Source organism: Sebastes fasciatus, chromosome 13, assembly GCF_043250625.1.
Source record: "Sebastes fasciatus isolate fSebFas1 chromosome 13, fSebFas1.pri, whole genome shotgun sequence".
Taxonomy (NCBI): Eukaryota; Metazoa; Chordata; class Actinopteri; order Perciformes; family Sebastidae; genus Sebastes; species Sebastes fasciatus.
The window spans coordinates 21,520,427-21,543,548 of NC_133807.1; the positions used below are offsets into that span (position 1 = coordinate 21,520,427).

General features: G+C 40.9%; 1 protein-coding gene across 3 annotated transcripts; it reads right to left on the minus strand.

Moving 5' to 3' along the window:
* Positions 1 to 4,647: 4,647 nt before the first annotated feature.
* Positions 4,648 to 22,599, minus strand: atp6v0a1a (ATPase H+ transporting V0 subunit a1a). Of its 3 annotated transcripts, none has more exons than XM_074656155.1 (22): positions 22,472 to 22,594; positions 21,191 to 21,364; positions 20,480 to 20,558; positions 20,168 to 20,265; positions 19,948 to 20,076; positions 19,059 to 19,141; positions 18,264 to 18,390; positions 18,092 to 18,174; positions 17,902 to 17,995; positions 15,396 to 15,608; positions 13,879 to 14,029; positions 13,465 to 13,604; positions 13,164 to 13,330; positions 12,983 to 13,073; positions 11,777 to 11,895; positions 11,452 to 11,668; positions 11,253 to 11,360; positions 11,060 to 11,167; positions 9,401 to 9,445; positions 8,827 to 8,944; positions 8,563 to 8,734; positions 4,648 to 5,616 (listed from the first exon to the last, which is right to left on the minus strand). In XM_074656155.1, the coding sequence occupies exons 2-22, from the start codon at positions 21,305 to 21,307 to the stop codon at positions 5,523 to 5,525; spliced, it is 2,553 nt and encodes an 850-aa protein (XP_074512256.1). In that variant the 5' UTR covers positions 21,308 to 21,364; positions 22,472 to 22,594; the 3' UTR covers positions 4,648 to 5,522. The 3 variants fall into 3 exon arrangements, with proteins under 3 accessions (XP_074512256.1, XP_074512257.1, XP_074512258.1); XM_074656156.1 differs by having other exon boundaries at positions 9,401 to 9,418; positions 22,472 to 22,559; XM_074656157.1 differs by lacking the exon at positions 9,401 to 9,445 and having other exon boundaries at positions 22,472 to 22,599.
* Positions 22,600 to 23,122: the final 523 nt, after the last annotated feature.

The window sequence follows — 23,122 nt, forward strand, 5'->3', positions numbered from 1 at the left end:
GTGTTCAACATTGTCATTGCTGTCAAGTTTTCATATTGTCTGAAGCTTCCTGATGTAATCGGCCAAATCAGAGTGTGACAAAAGAGCCTGGAAACAATAGCTGGGGGGTCAGACAGGTCGTGGAAAACTGTTTGAAGAACAATGTTATCTGGAGACCTGGTAATAAAATCACAGTGGTGTAGAAAGGTACAAGCCTTTTGCTTCCCTGGGCCGATATTAGCCGAACGGACCTGCTTGTCAGTCACGTCTGCATGAACAAGTTTACCTTCTCTGTCTGTCAGCAGTGATAGTTCCTGATGTGACAGCCTGTGGCATTATTAACTCACTGGACAGAAATTAATTGTGTGTCTAAGCCTGTGCTGGAAAAAGGATTTCATAGACTGTGTCAAAGATATTGCAATATTGCTTTAAAGAGACAATATTCCTGATTTCTTTCATAACAGGTGGCGTTAGATGTGAGCCGCTCTTAAAATGTTATTTGTTTGTCTGGAAGTCTAACACTGGGCATGAAAATGTGTGGGTGTGTGTGTGGAAAACAGAAGAACATCAATATTATTCCACAGCTGCAGAGTGCACAGTACCGTAGAAAGGAAAAAAATCCTTCTCATGTGTCCATCATCCCACAGAAACATTTGTGTCTTGCCAGCAAGAATACAGTGAATTCAGATTTCATGCAGATTCATGAAACATGGGCGACTTTAGTTTGTGTTTTTCAGGCTGCAGAGACTTTAAACTATTGTTATTTCACATACAATGAGGTATGGGTTGTTCTTTGCAGTGTTTTTGTACGTAAAAAACATTACAATGATATTTCTGGATCATTAGTTGCCGTTGGTGTAGCTGTTTCTAACCCTTGTATTTCAGATGAAGAGGACACTGAGGCCTGCAGCACTAGAACAGCTGCAAAAGCATCTCTGTTATCCCAAAGAAGAATCTACTCTAACCTTACGGGAAACACAACATTCCTAGAGACTGTTTTCTGCCAAACCAAAGTGCACTTAGTGTTTGCCTTAGATAAAGGAGCAAAACAATAAGCTCTTGGGGTTCATGCTTTGAAACTGCACAGTAAAAGTCCCTGCAAGTGTAAACACGACAGGATTTCTGGGGCTCTTATGCAAGCTTGCTCTCACCCGTGGTTATACATGACACGCTGGGAAATATCAAATTAAATGAGCTTGTCTAAAAAAAATGGTTAGATAAATAAAGAGCTCTATTATTACTTTGTTGCTGGCTGTTGTGGCTAATAACAGCAACCCCCCCTCGAAAAAATATGCAGGAAGAGAACATGATGTTCTTCAAGGTTTTTATAGTGAGGCAATGGAAGTGCCAATTTTAGACCTCAAAAAACCTTCTCTTATATGATACACTTTTATTCTTTTTATGGGCAGAATTACAGTAGTGGACAATTACTACATTTACTCAAGTACTGTACTTTGATAACTTAAGTTACTTTGCAGATTCATAAAACAAAATATAATCAACAAATACATGAATATTATTATAGGTTAAAGAGGACCTATTATGCTTATTTCCAGGTGCATACTTGTAATTTAGGTTTCAAATACAACATGTTTTCATGCTTTAATGTTCAAAAAACACTTTACTTTTCTCATACCGGCCGTAATGCCACACCTCTTTTCACCCTCTGATTGAAACGCTCTGTTCGAGCTGCGCCCCACTTCCCGAAAAGCCCAGTCTGCTCTGATTGGTCAGCTGGCCCTCTCTGTTGTGATTGGTCAACCGAACCAAACTCTTCAGACTCCAGCTCCACTCTAACTAGCTTTGTTTGAGGGCGTGCCAAACTAGCCGTTATGCAAATGTGTTACTTAGTGACATCACCACGTTACGGAAGAAAAGGCGGGACTTCAATCAAGGTGTTTCAGGCAGTTCAGGAGCAGTGTTTCATTGGGGGAGAGTAACTCCTTTGGTGTGAACTTTGGGTTTTGTAACTTTGCAGACCTTTTACATGCAAAAAAAAACAACATAACACACTAAAGGAAAGAGAAAAAGCACAAAAGCATATTAAGATAAGACTTTATTGATCCCCGGGGGGATATTCACAAGCTACCCGGCCGAATATGAAGTAATTAAAATAAGCTCCACCTTTGCCAGCTTCAACATGATCATCACTAGTCATAACACAATAATATAAAATATAGCCTATTATTCTGAAATGGGCCACTCCGCAGAGGAGTGGACACGAGTCACATGACTTTAGACTCGACAAAATCAGAAAAAAATTGCAACTCGACTTGGACTTCAACACCAATGACTCGTGACTTCACCTGGACTTGAGCCTTTTGACTTGAAAATACTTGATACTCCCCATCCCAGAGATTAAAACGTATGTTATTTAAAAAGTGTGCCACGAATAGGTTCATTCTCCTTCATTTCCTGAATCATCGTACTTGTTTTAACAAATTAATACAAATTTTAAAAAGCATTCATGATTGGTGGAGAGCGCATAGTGACTTGTTTAGGACTTAAAACTCAAAGTATATGACTTGGACTTGCAAAACAATGACTTGGACCCACCTCTGCCATTCTGCATAATACGTATGTTTACTTTTGGTACTTTAAGTATATTTTGATGCCAGTATTTTTTTATTCTTTTCCTTTGAATGCATGACTTTTACTGAGTATTTTCTGTGCTGTGGTAAGTACAAGATGTGAGTACTTCTTCTACCACTGCTGAATTATGAACATGTAATATAGTGTAAAGATAAATGTTTCCTGTTTCCAAACTCCTTTAAAACGGGTGGAGACACAAGTGGATACTTCTGTTTGGACTCATTATAACATAACTGCCTGTAGACGGCTCGACTGAGCAACCCGATTACACGATGATAAGTGACATGTTAAAGAAAAGGCCCATTATGCACAAAATACATAACTGTACATCTACTTACAAGTGCCCTTGTGGGTAATTTACTTTTCGTTTGCCAAATAAATGACCGGGATGGTATTTCAGGGACAAAGTCCAGCAGGTAATGAAGATACATTCATCTGTCACAGACAACTGTAGGTGCTTTTATTACAACTTCTAACATAGAGGGGGAAAACACAACACTCATTTCTTATGGGCCACTGCAGCTGCACAACCTGTTCAATAGCACCACCCGGAGGAGTGATGACACATTGAAATCCTACTGTCCCTGAACCCACCATTTAGGGTTACAGTATCATTAACACCTACAGTGAGTTTTGCTGGATTTAAAGGGGATCACCACCTATATTAACAATTCCAATATGTTATTTCATGGTTTTATGAAAGTTCAATCAATATTTATTAGTATAAACTACTCTCTTAAAGCCAGAAACTGGAGAAGTAAGTCTCAAACTTGTGATGTCATAAGGCCCAGACACACCAACCCGACACCAAAGAACTAGCGGCGACGAAGGCCACCAGTTGCGTCGCCTCACGTTGCCTTTGTCTTGGCCAAAAAGTCGCACTCAATGGAATGATCAGATGAGATGAAGATGAGAAATGAGAAGAGCCTTCTGTGTTTTTCCTCTTGACTTAACTTGTTGGCTTGCTTTCCTCGCTTCCATTTTGAACAGCAGAGTGATTTCTCTCACTGACGGGCGCCGCTGCCGCTGAAAAAACTACGAGACGGGCAGACTAGAGCCAACGGTACAAGACACACCGCAAAAACTAGGCTGACGAACGCTCACCGACGGCCCCAAACGGCTGGGTTTGTCAGGGCCTATAGGGTATAAAGTCTGGAGCTACTCTATAGACAATGAATGGGAGACTTTTATGGACTGAGAGGATGTTTTTCTTTTTTATAGCCAAATGAGCTTTATTCTATTGTAGCGTTGTCAGTTGTGAAACTGAAAATGTGAAAATGTCCTCTGGGTGCTCTCAGTGTCATCTATAACATCTTTCCCAATTCATTGTATGGAGCAGCTCCACGCTTTATACCCTATGACATCACAAGTTTGAGCTTTAGCACACTAGTATTTGGAATTGGAAGACAGTTGTTCAAATTTACTTTTATTTTTGGACTGTCTTAGAGCATAGGAATAAGCTGTATGAATTTTGAAAATGGGCGTAGTTCCCCTTTAAGTACAATATTGAGGTACTTGTTACTTCTACTCTATTTTTCAGATGGGAATATTGTACTTTCTACTCCACTGCATTTATTTGAGACCTTAAATTCCTGGTAATGTCACAGATTAAGTTTTACATACAGAACAAGACACATGATCACTGTATAAAATATGATACATTTTTCAGTGCACAAAATCTGCTTATTGAATAATTTCAGTCCTCGAGTAAAAGTTATAATAAAACAGTGGTGTAAGAATATTCCAACTTTTTTAAAAATGCAAATTGACTTGTTTCAATTAAATAAAGTTTAATTTTTTATAATTCTTATGTAGCAATTAGCTTTTTGCAAGGTCAGTGTTTTTAAACAAATGAAAACATCTTTACTGCAGAGACAGAAGGTTTTAGGACTCAATTATACATACAATATATAGGAAAACACCATCAAAACAGTTTCTGCGTAGGGAGCAAAGTTAAGTAAAAATGTATTGTTCAGTATTACTACTTTTATTTAAGTAAAGGCTTTGACTACTTCTTCCAACACTGCAGCAGATTAAGCAAAGAAAGTAAAAATAAAAAGCAAAAACCACAACTTAATCCAGCTCTTTCCACTTTATTGACACAGAGATAAATAATTACTGCGGGTGGTAAATGATTTCTGAGGAATGAATCCTATTTAAACACGTCTGCTGTATGCCGTTCTTATTCCCTTCTAGGATCGACAATGACATTTTAAACTTTAACATACGAATGAAATCAGCACGAGGGAACAAAAATCAGCAAGACTGACACAGTTGTTACAGATTTATAGATCCGCCTTCATCCTCTCCGTGTAGATTGATAGAGAACACATCACTAAACACAAAAAGGGCATTTATGTTAGCGCACAACGCAGGATTAAACTGTTCATCTCCATCTTCGAAGCACTGATTGACATCCTGATGTAAATTGTATTCCCTTTGGACCTTTATAGCTCTGTGTGTGAGGTCAGCGTGATAACAGGTGTGCAAAGTGGGTGTGAACTCAAACCGATGAGATACTGCAGAGTGTAAAGTACTTCTGTCGACATGATCAGTTAAGACATTTGCACATAACGCCTCATTTATGATTGCTAGTGCAACACTGCCACATAGGAAGAAAAATGCAGTTTGTTTGTTTTTAAAGGGAAGATTTGCATAAATAATATTAAACACAGGTAAAACAAAATGACTTCACTAAAGACAAGACACATAACAGATTACAGATAATGCTATTTCTCTGAGGAATGAATGAAATCTCTGTGTGTACATTCCCGATTTTGAATCTAAAACGTGATGCGAAGTTTAAAACAAAATGGCAGATTAGTTTGTGGAGTGTCACTCACGGAAACTTGCATCACTTGCACACACAAAGAGAAAAATCACTATTCAACACCGCACAGATTTCTCAAGAGATGAGTGACATTAATAGAAGAAGAGGAGCCCGACCGATCTCATTCCTCAAAGCTCCCGTCCAGGATGCTTTCGAAGGTGAAGGGGAGGAATTTGAAGCCCTGGCCGGTGTAAAACTTGTTCTGGAACTCCACCCTGTACAGAAAATAAAAGCTCCAATCAGAAGAAAAACAATGACCAGGAAGCCTCTCACACGATAACAAAGGAACGGAGTGGTGATGGCGGTCAGGTTGGGTAATCTGAGCACTCATATCTACATCCCTGCTCCTGGAGCCGGTCCCAGGGTCAGACACATAAGCCTCTTCCCTTCTGGAAAACGATCAGGCTCTATTTTTAAAAAGGCCAATGCTATGTGACGGCTGGATGACCTTTTAACTGAGGAGCCACGAATACCTGCCATTCTATAGTCTGGTCTGGTGTAGGAGAGTAGACGAGGAGGGGGTAGTCGTTTTAAAAACGTTACTGTGCATAACTTCCTGCACTTTTTCTAGCAAAAACGGGTGTTATTTACCAAATCAATGTTATAGATACTTTCAAGTCTAAATATCCTAAGTCTCATCTGTACTCAATCATCCCTAAAATTCACAGACATTTTTTGTTTTTAATATCATACTTGTATTCTTTAGAAATCATAAACACCATATTACTACTTTTTCTAGGTAACTGCTGCTGTCATTTCTCTGCATCTACTGAAAGATAATAATAATAATAATAATAATAATAAATGAAATTATGTTTCTGTCCCTTCATCTAGATGTTTTTGGTCTTTCTTATTTAATGATGCACAGTGGGAGAAAACATGGAAAGTGTGTGATAAATACTGCATCAACAACAAGTGTCCTTTGAGATATTATAAAGAATTTACCCGTTAAACTTGTGTTAGAAAGATTTAAGATGAATATTGATTATAAGTGTGATTTCTGTGGACTAGAAAAAGAGTATTTCCCATCTATTTTTCCACTGTATATATGCATACAGGAATGTTCTGGATTGATAGAGCCAACTTTGTAAAAAAAAAAAAAAAAAAGAAACGTAAGCAATATGTTAGTCAAGATAAGATTGAAAGAAAACATGCTGTGTATCATACAACTATTTATTATCTTTTGGAAAATTCCATATTCGTAAGAAAAAATGGTCAGGAACCAAGCCAACCTTCCTGCACTTTATAAATTAATTCAAACAATATAGCACCATCTTAAGTAATGTTAAAAACAAAAAGCCATTAAGACCTTTAAGTGATTCAATTAATATAATATGATGCATATAATGCTGTATATGAACATGTGGACAATAAAGAAAGTATATTAGTATTAAAGGCTCTCAAGTATCTCAGCAGCTTCAAGACCATCTCTAAGAGAACAGATGAGCACTTCAAAGTAGAGAGGCCAACTACATTTATCTCCACTTCGACTTTGGCAAACCTCACATGTGACATTCTATAATCACGTGATGTCCTGATGCAATCACTGGAAATAAAATCTTATGATGTTTTATATTAGCTTCCCTGCATTCAGAAGTGCACCTTATTGTCCCTGAAGGCCATTCAGTGAGAGCTGACTCACCCAGCATTCCTGTGTGGAGAATAATTATAGAGAAGAGTGGCTGCAGGCAGCGCAGGCATGCTCTGTAAATGTGCCAGCGGATTATAAAACCAGGATGACATTCAGCAAAGCCTGACAAACACGTTAATGAGGAGACAACAAAGGATCATCGGTGCCATAGCGAGGAGTCATAGACCGTTCTGCATGGCACGCACACACACACGGCAAAAAACGGAGAGCATAACCCAGACTTAGAGCGAGACGTGTTCCAGGCCTCAGGCCAGGAAAGCGAGCCGGCGATGGGAAACTGCAATTTGTTAACTTCTAATTGAGACACGCCTTTGTTGAATGGCAGACACATCGTGGCACTGACGGCTGCCGGGGGTGCAGAGGAGGTTAAAACACCGAGCTATTCTGGCTACATTTCTATATATTTTTGTAAATGTTTTTGGTTCATAATTTGTTGTAAATTCCATTTCTAACTATTTAAAGTAAGCAGAGTAACCTGCTGTATGGACCCTCTGGATCTGGGGTTTTGTTAAGTGATATTTAGGGCTGCAACTGACAATTATTTTCATTGTCGATTAATCGGCTGATTATTTTCTGGATTAATTGATTAGTTGTTTGGTCTATAAAATGTTTCCCAAAGCCCAAAATGACGTCCTCAAATGTCTTGTTTTGTGCACAACTCAAAAATATTTAGTTTACTGTCATAGAGGAGTAAAGAAACCACAAAATATTCACATTTAAGAAGCTGGAATCAGAGAATTTCATTTATTTTTTCTTAAAAAAATGACACAAACAGATTAATAAATTATCAAAATAGTTGGCGATTTAATAGTTGACAACTAATCAATTAATCCTTGCAGCTCTACTAACATAATAAGTCTACTAATATTAGTGTAGTAGTTAGTTAATATAAACTAATTCCTGTCTCTGATACCATTTTTACAATCAGGACATGTGTTAAACTTTACTTTTTTTTTTTTTTTTTTCCTAAATAAATGGTTGTCATTTTCACTGGATTTATAACTTAAGCACAATCTGTGACCCTTGCACTACTCGTTTTGCCTCGGTAATGCAGAGAAGAAGAAGCTGGTACTGTTCCTTAAGTTCAAAGAAATGGGCTAAATGGTCACCTATTATGTCAAATCACTTACAAACAGAACCAGTGGCTTTCTCATGTGTTTCTGTTCACCTGCAGATGGCGCTGTAGGTCTGTAGTTTACAGTGCTCGAAGTCATTTGGCATTAGTAAAGTCCTCTCTTTAAATAGCACAGGAACTTAGTTTTGGGATGAATGCTCATTGTGAATAAAACGCTGGATGAGATGCTCAAAGTTTGACACTAGATTATCAGAACAGAGGCTGAGCAAAAACAGGAACACCTTTCTTTATAATGCAATTCATACATCAACCACAGCCTCAATTAAAACCTGAACAAAACAGGCTCCACAAGTGAAACGGAGACCAATATTAAGGAGAGGACAAAAGAAAGCAAATGACATAAACAAACAAAAAGAAATACAACACTCAACTTACCAGTGCAGCCTCAGTGCATGCAAGAAGGCCGACAGGCCCTCCATTACGAGAAGAATGGCAACTGTGAGAACAGCAAAGAAGAAAAAGACTACGGCTATTACGATGAAGCCTGCGAAGCTGCTGCTGGAAAGGCCGATGTGCATCACCATGGTCCACAGCACCTCTGACAGCTCTGTGCAAGGGACAAAGAAAGATTTTAGGGCTGTGAAGAATAAATAAATGTGTATATTATTGTGTTAATCTATAGTCAAAAGTGTGACTTACGTGCATGAGCCAGACTGAGGGCCCAGAGCCTCAGATAGGAGGCAGTGTTGGAGATACAGCCCAGGCAGTACTCTATGGTGTGGATCGCCTGATGCACCGCCATATCCGCAAAGTTAAACTGCGGAGACAGGGAGAGAACGCCAAAACATAACCGCGTGTCAGCGTGAATCTCTTGAAAACAGCATCTCTACGACACAGGAGGATGTAATGATAGGAAAGCCATTTGCCACTGTAGACCAGCAAAGCCCCTTAAATTAGAAGAGACACCGTCGTCTGAGGACCCTGTGAACCCAAAGTATATCAGCTGCCCTGCTGATCCCTCATGCACACCACCGGGACTGTAAGGAAACACACGCCTATTGGCGCCCACAGCTTGAGGAATCCCTGCAACCCACGTTTTCAACAAGTGACTCCTAGAACACCCACCGACTAAACACACACACACACACCCAGCTAAGAGCAGCAGGCAAGGGATGACAGCATATATAGACAACAAAGCGAGGGGCAGAAAGAGAATAACTAGACATGCACTTTGACAGGAGGGGAAAGGTTGCAGGGTGAGCTCCTGTCCTACCTCTTCCTCGTCTCCGGCCTTGACAGCAGGTGACAAAAGGCAACGCTTGGTTATTGACAGCACACACACAGATAGACAGACAGGCAGACAGACATCAGTACAACAGGAAAGTAACAAGAGAAATCAGTTACTAACTTGAAAAAGGAAAGAGCGTGAACATTACAGGATGACAACACATGCAGTCAGGTGTCACATCAAACAACGTGACTGGTCGGATTTTCACAAGAATTTAAATTATTCTACAAAGTGGCTGAAATAAGAAAAAACAAAACAACAAATTAAACAGCGTTTAACCTCTCAATAGCATTTACTATCATCTAAAGGCGCTTTCACAAGCCATAGTCCGTTTGGCTAGTCCGAATCAGAGTGAAATTGATACTTTTGGTTAGTTTTCTATTTAGTCTGGTTCGGTTTGCACAAATTAAAGCAGACCAAATAAAATAATGAGGTTACTGAAGGGCATGTACGAAGGAGCAAATTTATCTTTTTCATCTCGAGAGCTGCCGCTGTGTGCACGGATCCCTTCTCCTCCAGATTATCACATTTCAAATGACTTTATAGACGTCACTATTTGTGTGGACTTTATTTAGCATATTCTGTATGTTCTCTTCTGCCAAGATGTCAAGCAAACAATTCCTGGTCCGTCCTCTCTCAATCCAAGACCACCTCTCTCAAGCGGTCTCGGTCCGGTTGTTTTGGTCCGCGCCAGAGTACGATTACTGCGTTCACAACTGCCCAAACGATCCGCACCAGAGTTCGATTCAAACGGACTAAATGTTTGCTTGTGAAAGCGCCCTGAAGGTGGCGTTGTGGAGCTTGTTAAACCTGTTTGCCTTCATGCTTAATTTATGTTTTTCATTGCCACAGTGGAAGTGGAAACACGAGGTATCGGTTTCTGTTTCCAACTGGGGCTCAGTGACTGAATTATTCAAAGATGTGAGTAGATCCTATAACCCCTCTCACCAAACTGCTGGATTGCCATTTCTCCAGCTTTGTGAGCAAGAGGGAGAAAATGCCGTCAGGTAGAAGACAGTAGCCGTGTGTCAAGCAATTAAGTGAACATTTGAAATGTTGCAAAAAGAAATGTGAATTAGGCGCATTTCCATCAACTGGTTTGGAGTGGATGAACTCTGCTACAGCATAGTTTGGTTAGAAATTGGCGCTATAGGCTTGCATGGCTGTAATCCGCCAGTAAACAGAGTAGACGAAGAAGAAGAGGCTGCAAACCGGAACAAAGCAAGTCGGCTTGGCCATCTAACAATCTATGAGAGAAAAATGGAGAAAGGTCTTCAAGAATTAGTTTCAACTGGGAAAGTTTTAACTGTTCTTTCGTGTCAGTTAGTATTGGCCATATTTCATGTTGTCTGGAGACAAAAACAAGCATTCACACATTATGGGAATATCTGAGAATATGCAGAAACAGCTCATCAGTCATGTGAGTTAAACGTTTTCAACTGTACGCCAGAATTTATTCGGCAAAGGCGTTTCCAAAATCCATTTAGCGCATCAACTCTTTTTCGACAAAGGCAAAAACCTCACCTCAAGCGAGCGTAAAAACTTTTCCATGCAGCTTTTTTTAAGGCGATACTTCAAAATGCGCATCAAAATATGTGAATGGGAACACGGCTAGTGTTACTGACGAGAACGAGTCTCTTTTACCTCAGGCTCCTCCTCAGAGTGCTGCGAGAGCTGGTCGTGCTGGATGATTTCAGCCTCATCCTCGGTGGGCCCGTTGCCCACTCTGATCCCTCCAAAGTTAGCTGTACCCTGATATAGAAGACGGGTGAAATAACACAATTAAAAAGGGATTATAATTGAGGCACAATGTGTTATTTTAAGTTATACCGCTTACCATGTTTTTCCGCCACAAATGCTGTCTCCGCAGAACAAGTGTTTTCACTATTAACATACAGGGAACACAAGCCAAGGCGATGACCACCAAGAGTGATTGTATGGCCATCTACATGGAGAAGAGAGAAAGAACAATTAGCTCGCTGTGGTTCATTTCAGGACAAAAGGATGGATGGATGTAACTAACGCGTGTATCTGACCTGTCCTCTGTAGAGAGGTTTGTTACTGGGGTCATTGTAGTTGAAGAGGAACATGTTAATAAAGGCGATGAGGAGGCTGGGAGCGTCCTTGGATATGCCTGCATCGTATGAGACCCACTTATAGAAGATCAGAATGATCAGGTAGCCAAACAGACTGGCCATGAAGACAATCTCTGGGATGAATCCCAAGTAGATATTCAGCGGCTTCTTGAAATACCTACAGAAAATCACACGCAATTACAATTTGTGTGTAACTGCCGACGGTGACAAAGAGGAAGAAATACAACAAGACATTTAAAGTATAAATGTTGGATGTAAATCTCACAGGTGGTTGAAGAGACTGAGTGAGACTCCAAACAGCATGTGGACGACTCCCAGGATGACGGACATCTTCATCTTGAATGAGTTCAGGAACGTCAGCTTGTTGGTGGAAATGCTCCATATCTGAGAGACGAAGACGGGGAGTGTTCAACAATTAGTCTTTTCATTAGGAGTCGCATTCTCCTTTAACGATATTCAATTACAACAAACCTAATTATATAAGCAAGTTTATGTTAGCATTACCATTAGTTGTTAGATTTAAAGGGTAACTTCGGTATTTTACAACCTGGACCCTATCTTCCCATGTTTTTGTGTCTAACTGACTATTAGCGACAACACTTTCTGAAACTGGTCCAGTACTGAGGGAGAGCGCTGTAGACAGCAGCTGCTCACGGGCAGCAATATGGTGCTATAGGGGCAAGCTGGCACCGTCATTTACATCCACTAGAAGTGTTTGTTTTTGCAATGACGGGCTCTGGTTGTTATTATAAGTGTTTGACATTATGGAAAGAGTCTCACTCAAGGAGAAGTCTCGTTGTGAAATCTGGTGAGGGGACGTTTAGCCGGAAGACAAAGCGAGTGCCGGCTGGGCAGAGAGTTTGTTGTGTTGGAGAACAGAAAGTGTAGCTTAGGGTTATCTAAAATATTTTCAATGTCATGGCTGAATATTTAGATGATTTCGGCGATGTGGATGACGTCTTTGGCTCAAATAAATACGGGCGGCCATCGAATTCACAGTATACGGATATTCAGATTTCACAACGAGACTCCTTGAGCAGGACTTGGACACAATAACAAAACAGATGTTGGGATCAAGCGAAAGGTAAGAAAAACGTTACATATCCTTTCCGTAATGTTGTCAGACACTTATAATGACAATCTGAGCCTGTCAGTGGCAAAAACAAGCACTTTTAGTGAACATAAGTTGCCCTCGCAGCTCTGCGAGTAACTGCTAGTTACAGCGTTATCCCTCAATACTGGACCAATTTCAGAAAGTGTTGTCTCCATTAGTCAATTAGACACAAACACATGGGAAAATAGGGTCTAGGTTGGAAAACTCTGAAGTTACTCTTCAAGCAACAAGCCATTATTGTGGATTTATTTTTAACGGATATATAATCATTTGCAAATACATGGATTTTTAAGCATGTAATGAGAAACAACTAAGCAAATTTGTACTTAGCAGAAGATTACAAATACAAATATTCACCGGATCGATGCCAATGGGGTACGGCCCTTTGAACACTCCATCTATTGCCGGGTCCAACTGCAAAACTTTATTGTTTTCCAGTGTTTCAAACCTGAACAGGATGAGAACAACGATCAGATACTGCACACCTACAACAGCCATTGGGTTAAAGCTCCAGTCAGTGATGGACAATGACACTTACGTCCAGTTGGCCCCCACCCGAGCGTCGAACATGGGCCTGACGCTCCAGCCAGAGCCGAACACGTTGAGGGACTTGGAGAAGCAGTCGTTGTAAATGATCCCGGTGTAGACCGAGAAGACTCCCATCAGCAGGATGATGTAGCGTCCTGCAAACACCATGCTGAACATCTGCCACGGGACAATCAAGAGAGAGATAAGTAGGTTTCTAAAAGCAAGAAAAGCTGCATCTCCAGCTGTGAGGCTGGTGAATCCCCAGTAAGGAATGGTGTAGTGCTGATGGGATGACCATGACGGGATCGTACCTCATTGTCGTTCTTCTGGGCCATCAGCCTGCTCTCTCTCAACACAAGGTACAGGGCAGCACAGGTCATGAGCACCCCGTGGCCCAGGTCACCAAACATAACCGCGAATAGGAAGGGGAAGGTGATGATGGTGTATGGCGCTGGAGACAAGGAGGTAGGGAGGCAGGCAACGCATGAGGGGAGGCGGTGTGGCAGGTGAAACAACAAACGAGTGTCACGATATACAGCATGTCCAAACAAGGTGATAATGGGTGATGAAACAGAGTAGGCAGCATGCCTTTCAGTGACTGTAGTTTAATACTGCAGGCAGCTGGATGAACAGGCTTACAATATAAGAAGTTCAACTGCCATAAAAGATACATGATAACACGGATTGTTTAGGGATGAAAAGAGAAAGGTGTGGCACATGCTTACCTGGGTTGATCTCACGGTAGGTGCCAATTCCATAGGCATCCACAATGTTCTGGAAGCCAGAGGTGAACTTGTTGGTCTTGTTAAAGGTGGGTGGGGTCTGTTTGGTCTGCATCCTATTGAGAATGGAAGGCACAGTGGAGCCGCTCTTCTCCTAAAGCAGGATCACAAGATTATTATACACATATAGTATTCTTCCACAGACCTGAACTACGAGAACATTTCAACCACCGTAACACATCCGAGAGACAGGGCCCAACAATAAGGGTTGCCTGTTAGCCCAGGGCAGGTAAAATGCAACGTGGGGCTAGTAAATCTTGCATCTCACTTGCCCGATCAAAAGAATTAAACACATTGTTTTTTCCGTAGCTGATGATGGAAGTAGCTAAGGAGTGAGCTATCTCGGTTCCTTCTCAGCTCTGTTGAGAGCTGCACATGCGCAGTACCGATCAGAAACCGGTGGCGGGTAAAGACAAAGTTTACGAGCTGAAGTGCAAGCGAGCATTACAGTTCTACAGGAAACAGGAGTGTAGTTTTGTGGCGTGAGAGGATGTGGGCGAAACTCCAGATTCATTTACTTAAATAAAGATTATGACAATTAACTTTAGTCTATAGGCAAGGAAAAATTGACTTGGGGAAAGTAGATTTTTGACCCACTTGCCCCTACTGGTATCATGTGCAGAGAAAGCTCTCTTGATACAGAACACCATGGCCTCATGTTTCAAGACGAGCAAAATAAATAAAGAAAGCACCAAGGCTCTGTTGCTACACCTGTACAGCAATAAAGAAAAACTATTGTCTTTTTTTCCACACAAATTCTTCTTCTTCTGGCGCATACATCACCCACAATGCAACTCAACCGCTGACAGTTCAGTCAGAGATTCTGGTGTGTTATGCAAGTAGTGGCAAGGAGTGGCAGAGATAAGGAGCTACTACAGAGGTCTGCTGAGCTTACGTCTCTCTAACTCCACACCCTCAGATACGTTTCATCACAATGTGTCACACATGACTACCAAAAATGTAGGCAGAGACAAGCTTGCAACCAAAACGAATGCATCATTTGGCTTTGATCACCGCAGTGTGAGCAGCTGGCTGGCTTAACTTGTCAGCTGTTTTGCGCTGCCTCATTCAACTCCTCCCTGTCCACCACCTACTGTACAGCTGTCTGCAGCTGGTCACCATGATGGGAATATGTTGCAGCCAGCATAGTTTTTGGTTTATTAAAAAAACATTTTTTGGAACTCTATTTACTTAAATTGGAATTTGCATGTTTTGTATGCCGTCGCCATGACTTGTAAACTCCTCTAGTAGGGATTAGGCTGTTAAATAAATACACCTGTATACACTGATGAGTACACACAAAACTAGTATACCGCAAACACCCTGTTTGCACTGACGTAGTTTAGATCTGTTTATTTAGTACTGGTTGTGTAAACTTGAACCTAAAAGGGAGGCCTTGTGTTACTGTATGAAGTGAACTAAATGGTAGATATTTTACTGTCTGGCGCTCAGTTACTCACCGTCCCCCTGCGCAGGGCAAACTGGATGGAGTCCATGTCGGAGACGGGACACCACACCTCGGCGATCAGACACTTCTGAGTGACATCGATGTTGCAGAGGTTGAGGGTGTGGTAGATGGCCTTCATCTTCCTCACCTTGATGAACCACACTCTGACCGTCTTGGCTGCAGCCTGCAGGACCCGCTGCCTGTGGTCCTCGGTCTGGTTCAGCACCTTTAGAGGGAGACGAGAGTAGAGGTGGTCGTAGTCGGAACAAAATCTTATTAGAAGTGTCATTCATGATTTTGTGGCATATTTTGTGGGATCTCTAAAAATAGATCTCATTGGGGCTTTTTCTGGTTAATAAAAAACAAATATCTGCTAAATATTGACAAACTGTGGGAGGATTAACATAATCTTTACTGTCCTGGAGCTAAAGAGTGACAAGACAAATATCCGCTGTGGGAGCCAACACATATTCCTGCCGTTCTGGTTAACCTAACGCTGTGCTTTTCTATGAACTACAAGTGGATCTGAGGGAGGGATGGTCATTTTACTCTTAATAATAAATGACAAACTCCTTGTTACAACACCGAATGTACAATTATTAACTAAAATACTATCAAAGACATCTATATAAAGTCTATATGTGAATTATAACGTCCACTACAATCAGTAAAGGCTGCTAAAGATAGCATTTAATCATACATTCCTTGATATTCATAGACAGGGTTTACATTTACTGGTGTGATTAGTGAGCAGTAAGTCATGTGTTAAAGGAGCAACGGGCTGTCTAATCCATTAGGTTTTCCCGATAGGATATTCCCAGGTATGCTGCTGTATGACTCACATTTAAAGCAGAGTCCCATGATCAGCAAATAGCAGGATATTTAAGCTCTGTGCTGTCTGCCTACAGGCGCAGCCTCGCCTGCTGTGGAGAGGCTTAATGGCCCACACATAGCTGACTGCTGTCCAAATAGCTTGACATTCCTCATCGTCCGTGCCAGTCTGTGATTCAGCCCTCCTGCCCGTATAGCGACCAGCACAGCACTGTATCCGCAAGAAAACCCAAGATCCACATTCCCCAGTGTGCGAGGCCGAGAGAGGATATCAATCGTTTTATCAAACGGGACGCGTGCCAAATCTCAAGAATGTGTCTCTTGCAAGCCGTTTCTGTGGCAAATGTCAATGATCCTATAATATCTGAGTACATGACACTTGAACAAAATTGGCTTCACAGGCTGAGTGAAGTAACATGTGATCTCTGTGATATTGCAATCGTTTGCAAAGATACAAGATGGTTATCATTTGCAAAGCTAAAGGAAGTGTGTGTGTGTGGGGGGGGTCCCTGGGGCTCTACCTTGCACTAGATAACAAGTCACTGAGGACTAATTGAACGCTGCAGGCACAATAACAACATCGTAATGGAAAGATTCTGCCTGCTGGAGGACATTTCTCTGGGCTGAAGCTGACGACGTGTTGATCAGCAGTGGCTAAAGAAACAAACCAATAACTTTATTATTATTATTTTTATATTTTTTACATTATTATTACCCAAATATTTATTACCCAACTGACAGGGAGAAACATATTGGTGTGTTAACAAGAGAGGATTGCAGGTCAAATGAGAGCCAGGCAGTTACTGCTGGTGGTGGTCTTGTGTGCTTGTTTCTCACCCACTTCATTCACATCAAATCAGGCATTGCGGCAAAAATGCCAGTTCTCCAATTCATTTGAATGTGGGTTGTGCATTTTAATCTGCGGCGGTGTGGACCGCAGGAGATGCCAGAAAAAAAAAATGCAGAGATCTGCAGCGAAAAGTTGAAACAGAATCAACTTTTGGAGAAACGCAACCAGTCATGCCACACTACGTGTAATCACGTAACCAGAGCTGTACAACCCAGCCATGAGGGAACAAAAGATGTCAATCGTCGTGTAGTCGTTTGCTGTCAATGGGCCATAAAGTGACACTCCCACACCATCGCATCACCCTGCGTTATTGCCACACACTGATTTGGAGTGAATGCAGACTTAGTCACATTTCACCAGTACACTGTAAGCATTGAAATGAATGCATTTTATGTTGTGAGGATGTGATGATTTCTAAAGCCATGCCAGTATTAAAAAACTAGTAAGGAAGCAGATTTATCACCTCACTATTGGCAAATTCACAGTACATTGTATCTGAAGCAAACAAAGCAGAAAATAGCTCATTTATAGACCCACAAATCTTATCATGTAATGTTTTCTATGAGCGGTCACTTGTGCAACCTGAATCATTTTTTTCTCCTATAGAACATCTGTCTTAAGAGCCGAGACAGGAAGCTGAGAATCAAGTGTAAAGAGCAGATGTGTTACATGTCTTATGAAATTGCCTCTACCGACACTTTCCAGTGAATCTGAAAAACATGTTGCTGACCAGGCAGAAAAAAAGAAAAAAGAGAACTAACCAGTTCAAGTGAATTTTGTGTAAGTCAGAGTTAATGAGTCAACATCGTGTAGCTGTTTTCCCTGCTAGTGTATTTACCATTTGCAGGTCTTCAATGCGTGCATTCACCCCTGCTAGCATCTCTTTCCTCTCCTGGGATGTTTCTGGACACGGGTACAAGGTTGCTCTGAACCTGAAGACGGGTGAAGAAGAAGCACAGATAAGGATCTGTTGGCCAAGAAAGAGCACATCAAAGCATTGTACAAATGTCGGCCAGTCAGTCACTTACCCCTCACAGATCTTCTTGACTCTATTCTTAAGCTGGTCTCCCTGGAAGAAGATGATGAAGACAGACTTGTGGACCTGGTCGCCCTGTGGAAACATCACATACGGTAGTTAGGACACTGAAACAGGCATTAACATCTGACCAACTTCACAGGACATCAGTAAACAGTACGGACCGTAGCCGGGTCCTCCAGAGGATCTTCAATGTCTGCCTGCCTCAGGAACACATTTCCTCTGCAAACTCTCCACAGCATCCTCTCAAATGTGGGAATACGTTCCCTGCCAATGACTCCAGCAACGAATCTATGACAGGTGGAAAACTGTTGTTAGTTACCTGGGCTGGTATGGATCACACTTCATGAGCTTCATGAGCTAGGCCCTTTGTATATTGAAGCTAAAAGTTAAATGCTAACTGCAATGTCTCCCATTGCATAGCCTCAACATCAATTATTAAAGCACATCGACTGGTGCCTTCAAATGGGGTCGTGTTTATCGTGTTAACAAGAAGAGTCCATATGATCTCGGTCATGACTTCTGCTTGAATAGCTGGAATAGGCCTTGTGTGAATGCTAAGCAACCTTAATTCTTACTCAACAAAATGAAAGATTAATCACCTCTGCTACAAATACTTGAGTGTGAAACGAGACAGTTGAGACCATTGTCATGTAGTTTTCCCCACAATAGGAAAAAGGTTGGCCGTGCATTGTCTGTCTATTAAAGAAGAGCTGACCACGGTGAGAACATTGACTGAAATGTCTACACTAATAGGAATTTCATTTGTGAATGTGGATTGTGAGTAGATTTCCTCTGTTGCCTGACTAAGCCCGGCAGCCTGATCTGGTGTGTGGGAGGCGATTGGCTGGTTGTAACACTCTGGTTTCAGACACAGATGGCAGACATGCAGACGAATGGAAATCTCCAAGAAAAGCTTAATCCTTTTGAATGAGGGAAGACCACAAAAACAAACTCACCCCAGTCTGAGAGGAGCCACTCGGGTCGGCTCATTGGGGTCCATGAGGGTGGATGACTCCTCCAGTAAACTGGGATCCTCCATCTGCATGAGAGCCAGTTCATTATTAGCCATTATCATCACTAGAACTGCATTATAAATATTCATGAACACTGCTGAAAACTTCAGACATTTGATCTATTTGAATGTTGAGATTTGGAGAGGAGAAAGATGAAGAGCCAGGGACACGGTTTGTTTTCAGCATAGACAGTGACTTTCTCCAGTTAACGGTTAAACAGCTTCGTGTTCGGTTCAATGATTCACCTCAATTAAAGCCCATAACAACTTGTAAAAGATGACTTAACATTGTAAGTCAACACAGATTTGCTTGTGAAGGCAATGAGGTGGAATTGATGCTGGGCAAAGGTGGGAAGGCGAGGTTTTGCTCCAGCAAATGAATAGCAAACACAGAATCATATCTGTGGAAACTTTTATACAGCAGTGGAATTACAGCATATCAACTGATGTGGCCGGCATGTGAGTAACTATAAAAGGATCACGAGTGAAACACCTTCTGCCAGATCAAGCAGCAGGAAATGCTCCATTGTGTGTGTGTGATCAGCGCAGACAGCTTTTCAGCAGAACCTGTATTACACCAATGCAAACCAGAAATGGCTGCCTTTAGACTACAACATTGAATATATAAAAAAAAATAAGTTCTGGTTGTGGTAAAATAGTCCATTTGCTTCCAAAGCTGTATTTAGAGATTTTAGATATTATAACCAAGGCGATAAACAGTTGTAAAAAGTAAAAGTCCCACTTCCCTTTAAGGCTACTACAATGTTAGTAAAATAAAAAAGACCTGAGCACATCCTTTTTTTGCAAGATCTACGTGCACAAGTCATGCTGACCTCATCAAAAAACTGCTGCGTGCGACGCAGGATGTGCTTGAGCTCAGTCAGCTCCAGGAAGTTCTTCTTTAGGGCTTCTTGGTTGGTGTTTATTTCCTTCAGCTCATTCTCAAGCTTCTCAAATGTGGCCTGTGGTGAAACATACAGAGAGGTCAGCAGAGGGACGTTGATAGAGCTCACTGTTTATATTTAAGAGAGAGAGAGAGAGAGGGAGAGTCACCTCCAGGTCGATCATGTCCCTTGGGAAGGGGACTTCAGGGTTCTCTCCTGTGTCCACTATTGGGATGTTGGCCTTCTTTATTTCTTTCTCCACAAATCCTGCGAGAGAAAAGTAACAAGGTAAAAAATAGGCGTACATGTAGTTGTTTTGCACTGGATAAAGAGCCGCCGGCCTCTCTTTATAGGGCCCTGTTACGGTGCTTTAAAGGGTGGAAATTAAATAAAAAGGTGTTGTTGTGGCAGCATTTATTTCTACCCAACGGTCCTGTAAAGAAAGAAGCCGCTCTGACATGATATATCAAAGCTCACTTACTCAGTTTGCGATCCATCTCCTCACATCGTCGTACTTCATTGACGAACTTTCGTTGGAACACATTCACATCAGGATTCAGCTGCAAGGAAAGGAAGAAAAGAAATGAACATAAGTGAAGGACAAGCAATAAACATAGAGCATGACTCAGTAACATTTGTAAAATAAGAATGGATGCAAAACCAAGAACACACACTTACATCAGCAACCTAAGCTGCTCCGATATCAATAATTAATGTGCTCAAATTCTGCATAGTTATCCATTAACTACCCTGCCATTAATAAGGTCTTTTTATCTATCAATAAAGTCTTTTAAGAAGTGTAAAAAAAAAGTTCCTTTTCTATATTATGATTTTGAAATGTTTTCTCTTTTTTAAACTGGTGGAGGATGTATAATTCATTAACATTATTAAGATACCACTGTCTGTTGATGCACACAGACCTACTCTGTTACAGCCCATCCTATATTGTAGCACAAAGCTTCCCTCAGGGTCTAGTCAGGAAAGGGCTTTCTCATGTGTGGAATGAGGGGTCAGCTGTGAGCACATGATGAACATGATGCTGAAGGCATGCACTCTCTCAGCAAGATGTCACAGATGTGGTCATTTTTATCACCAGGACAGATGACACTGATGACTTAAGGTGGTTGGTAGAAAATAGCAAACCAAAGCAGAAGTTGTAGATAATGAAGCAATCATGAATCAGCGGACTTACATCACGAAACTGCACCATCCCGATCTCTCCCAGTTCACTGACACAGCAGTAGGCAGCTTCTGACTGGAGGAAGAGCTGAGCCAGCGTCATCTCTTCACTTCTGAAGAGTTCCCCCATGTTGCTGAAGGATGGGAGTGCTCAGCACCCTTAGATATCAACCTGAAACTCTAGAAACTGAGCATTGATGTTGTCCATTAGTCCACACACACACACACCCAGAGAGCTCTAGCAAAACAAGCAGGAGAAGTTCTACATTCAATACCTTTTCTCTACATGGCACACTAGTGTCAAGATCACTAATGAGGGAGGCTTATATCAGCTGTGTGTTAGTTTAGCACATGTGTGAGAAGCAGACATGTGACAAAAAGAGAAAATCAGCTTGCCCTCATGCTGATCTCATGATATATGGAGGAATGTGGTTACACTCTCTGAAGCTTTATAATATAAGGGGGACCACAATAATTTAAATTGTGGATGCAAATCACAGGTTAATAGTCAATCTTAGTAGAATATCTGTTATATTTCTCATTTCACACTAAAAAGGTTTAGATGTTCTAGGAGTAAGTGAGCTAAGCAGCACAGCCTCACACTGTACAACCACCACACAGGGCTTATCTGTGGATTACAAGGTAGCATGTGACCAGTAGCTCTAGTAAGCCTCCCACTGAGGGCACACATTAACTGATTTAACACAGCAAAACACATTTGCATAACACTATGATAACTTGACAAAGCGTATTAAGATGATTAGCTCATTGATTAACAAGTCCAGCAGGTAGGGAGCTTCACCTGTGGAAGAGGATGTCAAACAGCTAGCTGATGATGGCTATAACCACATTAACATCTATCACAGCTACCTGGACATGGATCCACTAAAGCTATTAACAATCACATATAACAACAACGTAGCAAAGCCACACACAATCACAACATTAACATTATTAACATTATTAACTAGTTAGCTGCTCGTGCTAGTCAGATTAGCATGAGTTAAAGTGTAACTTTAATGGTAACATCGCGTTATATAACACATTATTAACCGTATTAAGGTTAATATTTACCTTTTCCTGACATCAGATTGTTGATTAACTCACTTAGATGACAGTAAAGCAGCTCAGTTTAGCATTTTAGAGATGCTAACAGGAGAGCTAACAGCTAACTAAGCGCACCTGTTGCTCACTGTTTGACTTAGTCAGCATCACAATAACAACATCACCTTTACAGCAGTTTAAATCATGTGTACTCCCGTGTTGTTGTGTAATTAAGGAGCAGTGTCCTTACTGTTAAAGTGTAGATCCTGTCTCCCTGGTTCCTGGTGTCCTCTCTGGTTCCTGGTTCCTGGTCTCCTCTCTGGTGTTTGTTGTGGACTGATCGCAGGGTGCAGCTGACAGCTCCTCTTCTTCTACTACTCCCCTTTTCTGTGGTGTTTATTGGCTGTTGGCAAATCATCTTAAAGGCGCATTACCGCCACCTACTGGACTACTGGAGCGTGGAGCAGGAGATTGGCAGGAAAATAAATAATAATAATAATAATAAAAAATAATAATAATAATAATTACTACTACTACTAATAATAATAATAATAATAATTACTACTACTACTACTAATAATAATAATAATAATTACTACTACTACTAATAATAATAATAATAATAATTACTACTACTACTACTAATAATAATAATAATAATAATTAAATGCTCCCTATTATTCATGTTGCCCTTAATTTTTGTTTTTTATTTTTATATATTTTAATTTTGTATTTATTTTGTTTTTTATTTTTTTATTATTTTATTTATTTTATTTATTTTATTTATTTTATTTATTTTATTTTATTTTGATGGAGGGACAAATTGCCTTAGTCTATTTTCGGATGTACACTCCGGAGCAGAAGGTGGCGGTAATGCGCCAATTAGCTGGATGCCAACCAC

Excerpts from the sequence above, each read along its gene's own strand:
- atp6v0a1a (XM_074656155.1), bottom strand. The coding sequence starts at position 21,307 with ATGGGGGAACTCTTCAGAAGTGAAGAGATGACGCTGGCTCAGCTCTTC. Across the intron at positions 20,077-20,167 it reads GGGACATGATCGACCTGGAG|GCCACATTTGAGAAGCTTGA; the intron begins GTGACTCTCCCT and ends GTTTCACCACAG. Across the intron at positions 13,605-13,878 it reads CTACCGTGAGATCAACCCAG|CGCCATACACCATCATCACC; the intron begins GTAAGCATGTGC and ends CCTTGTCTCCAG.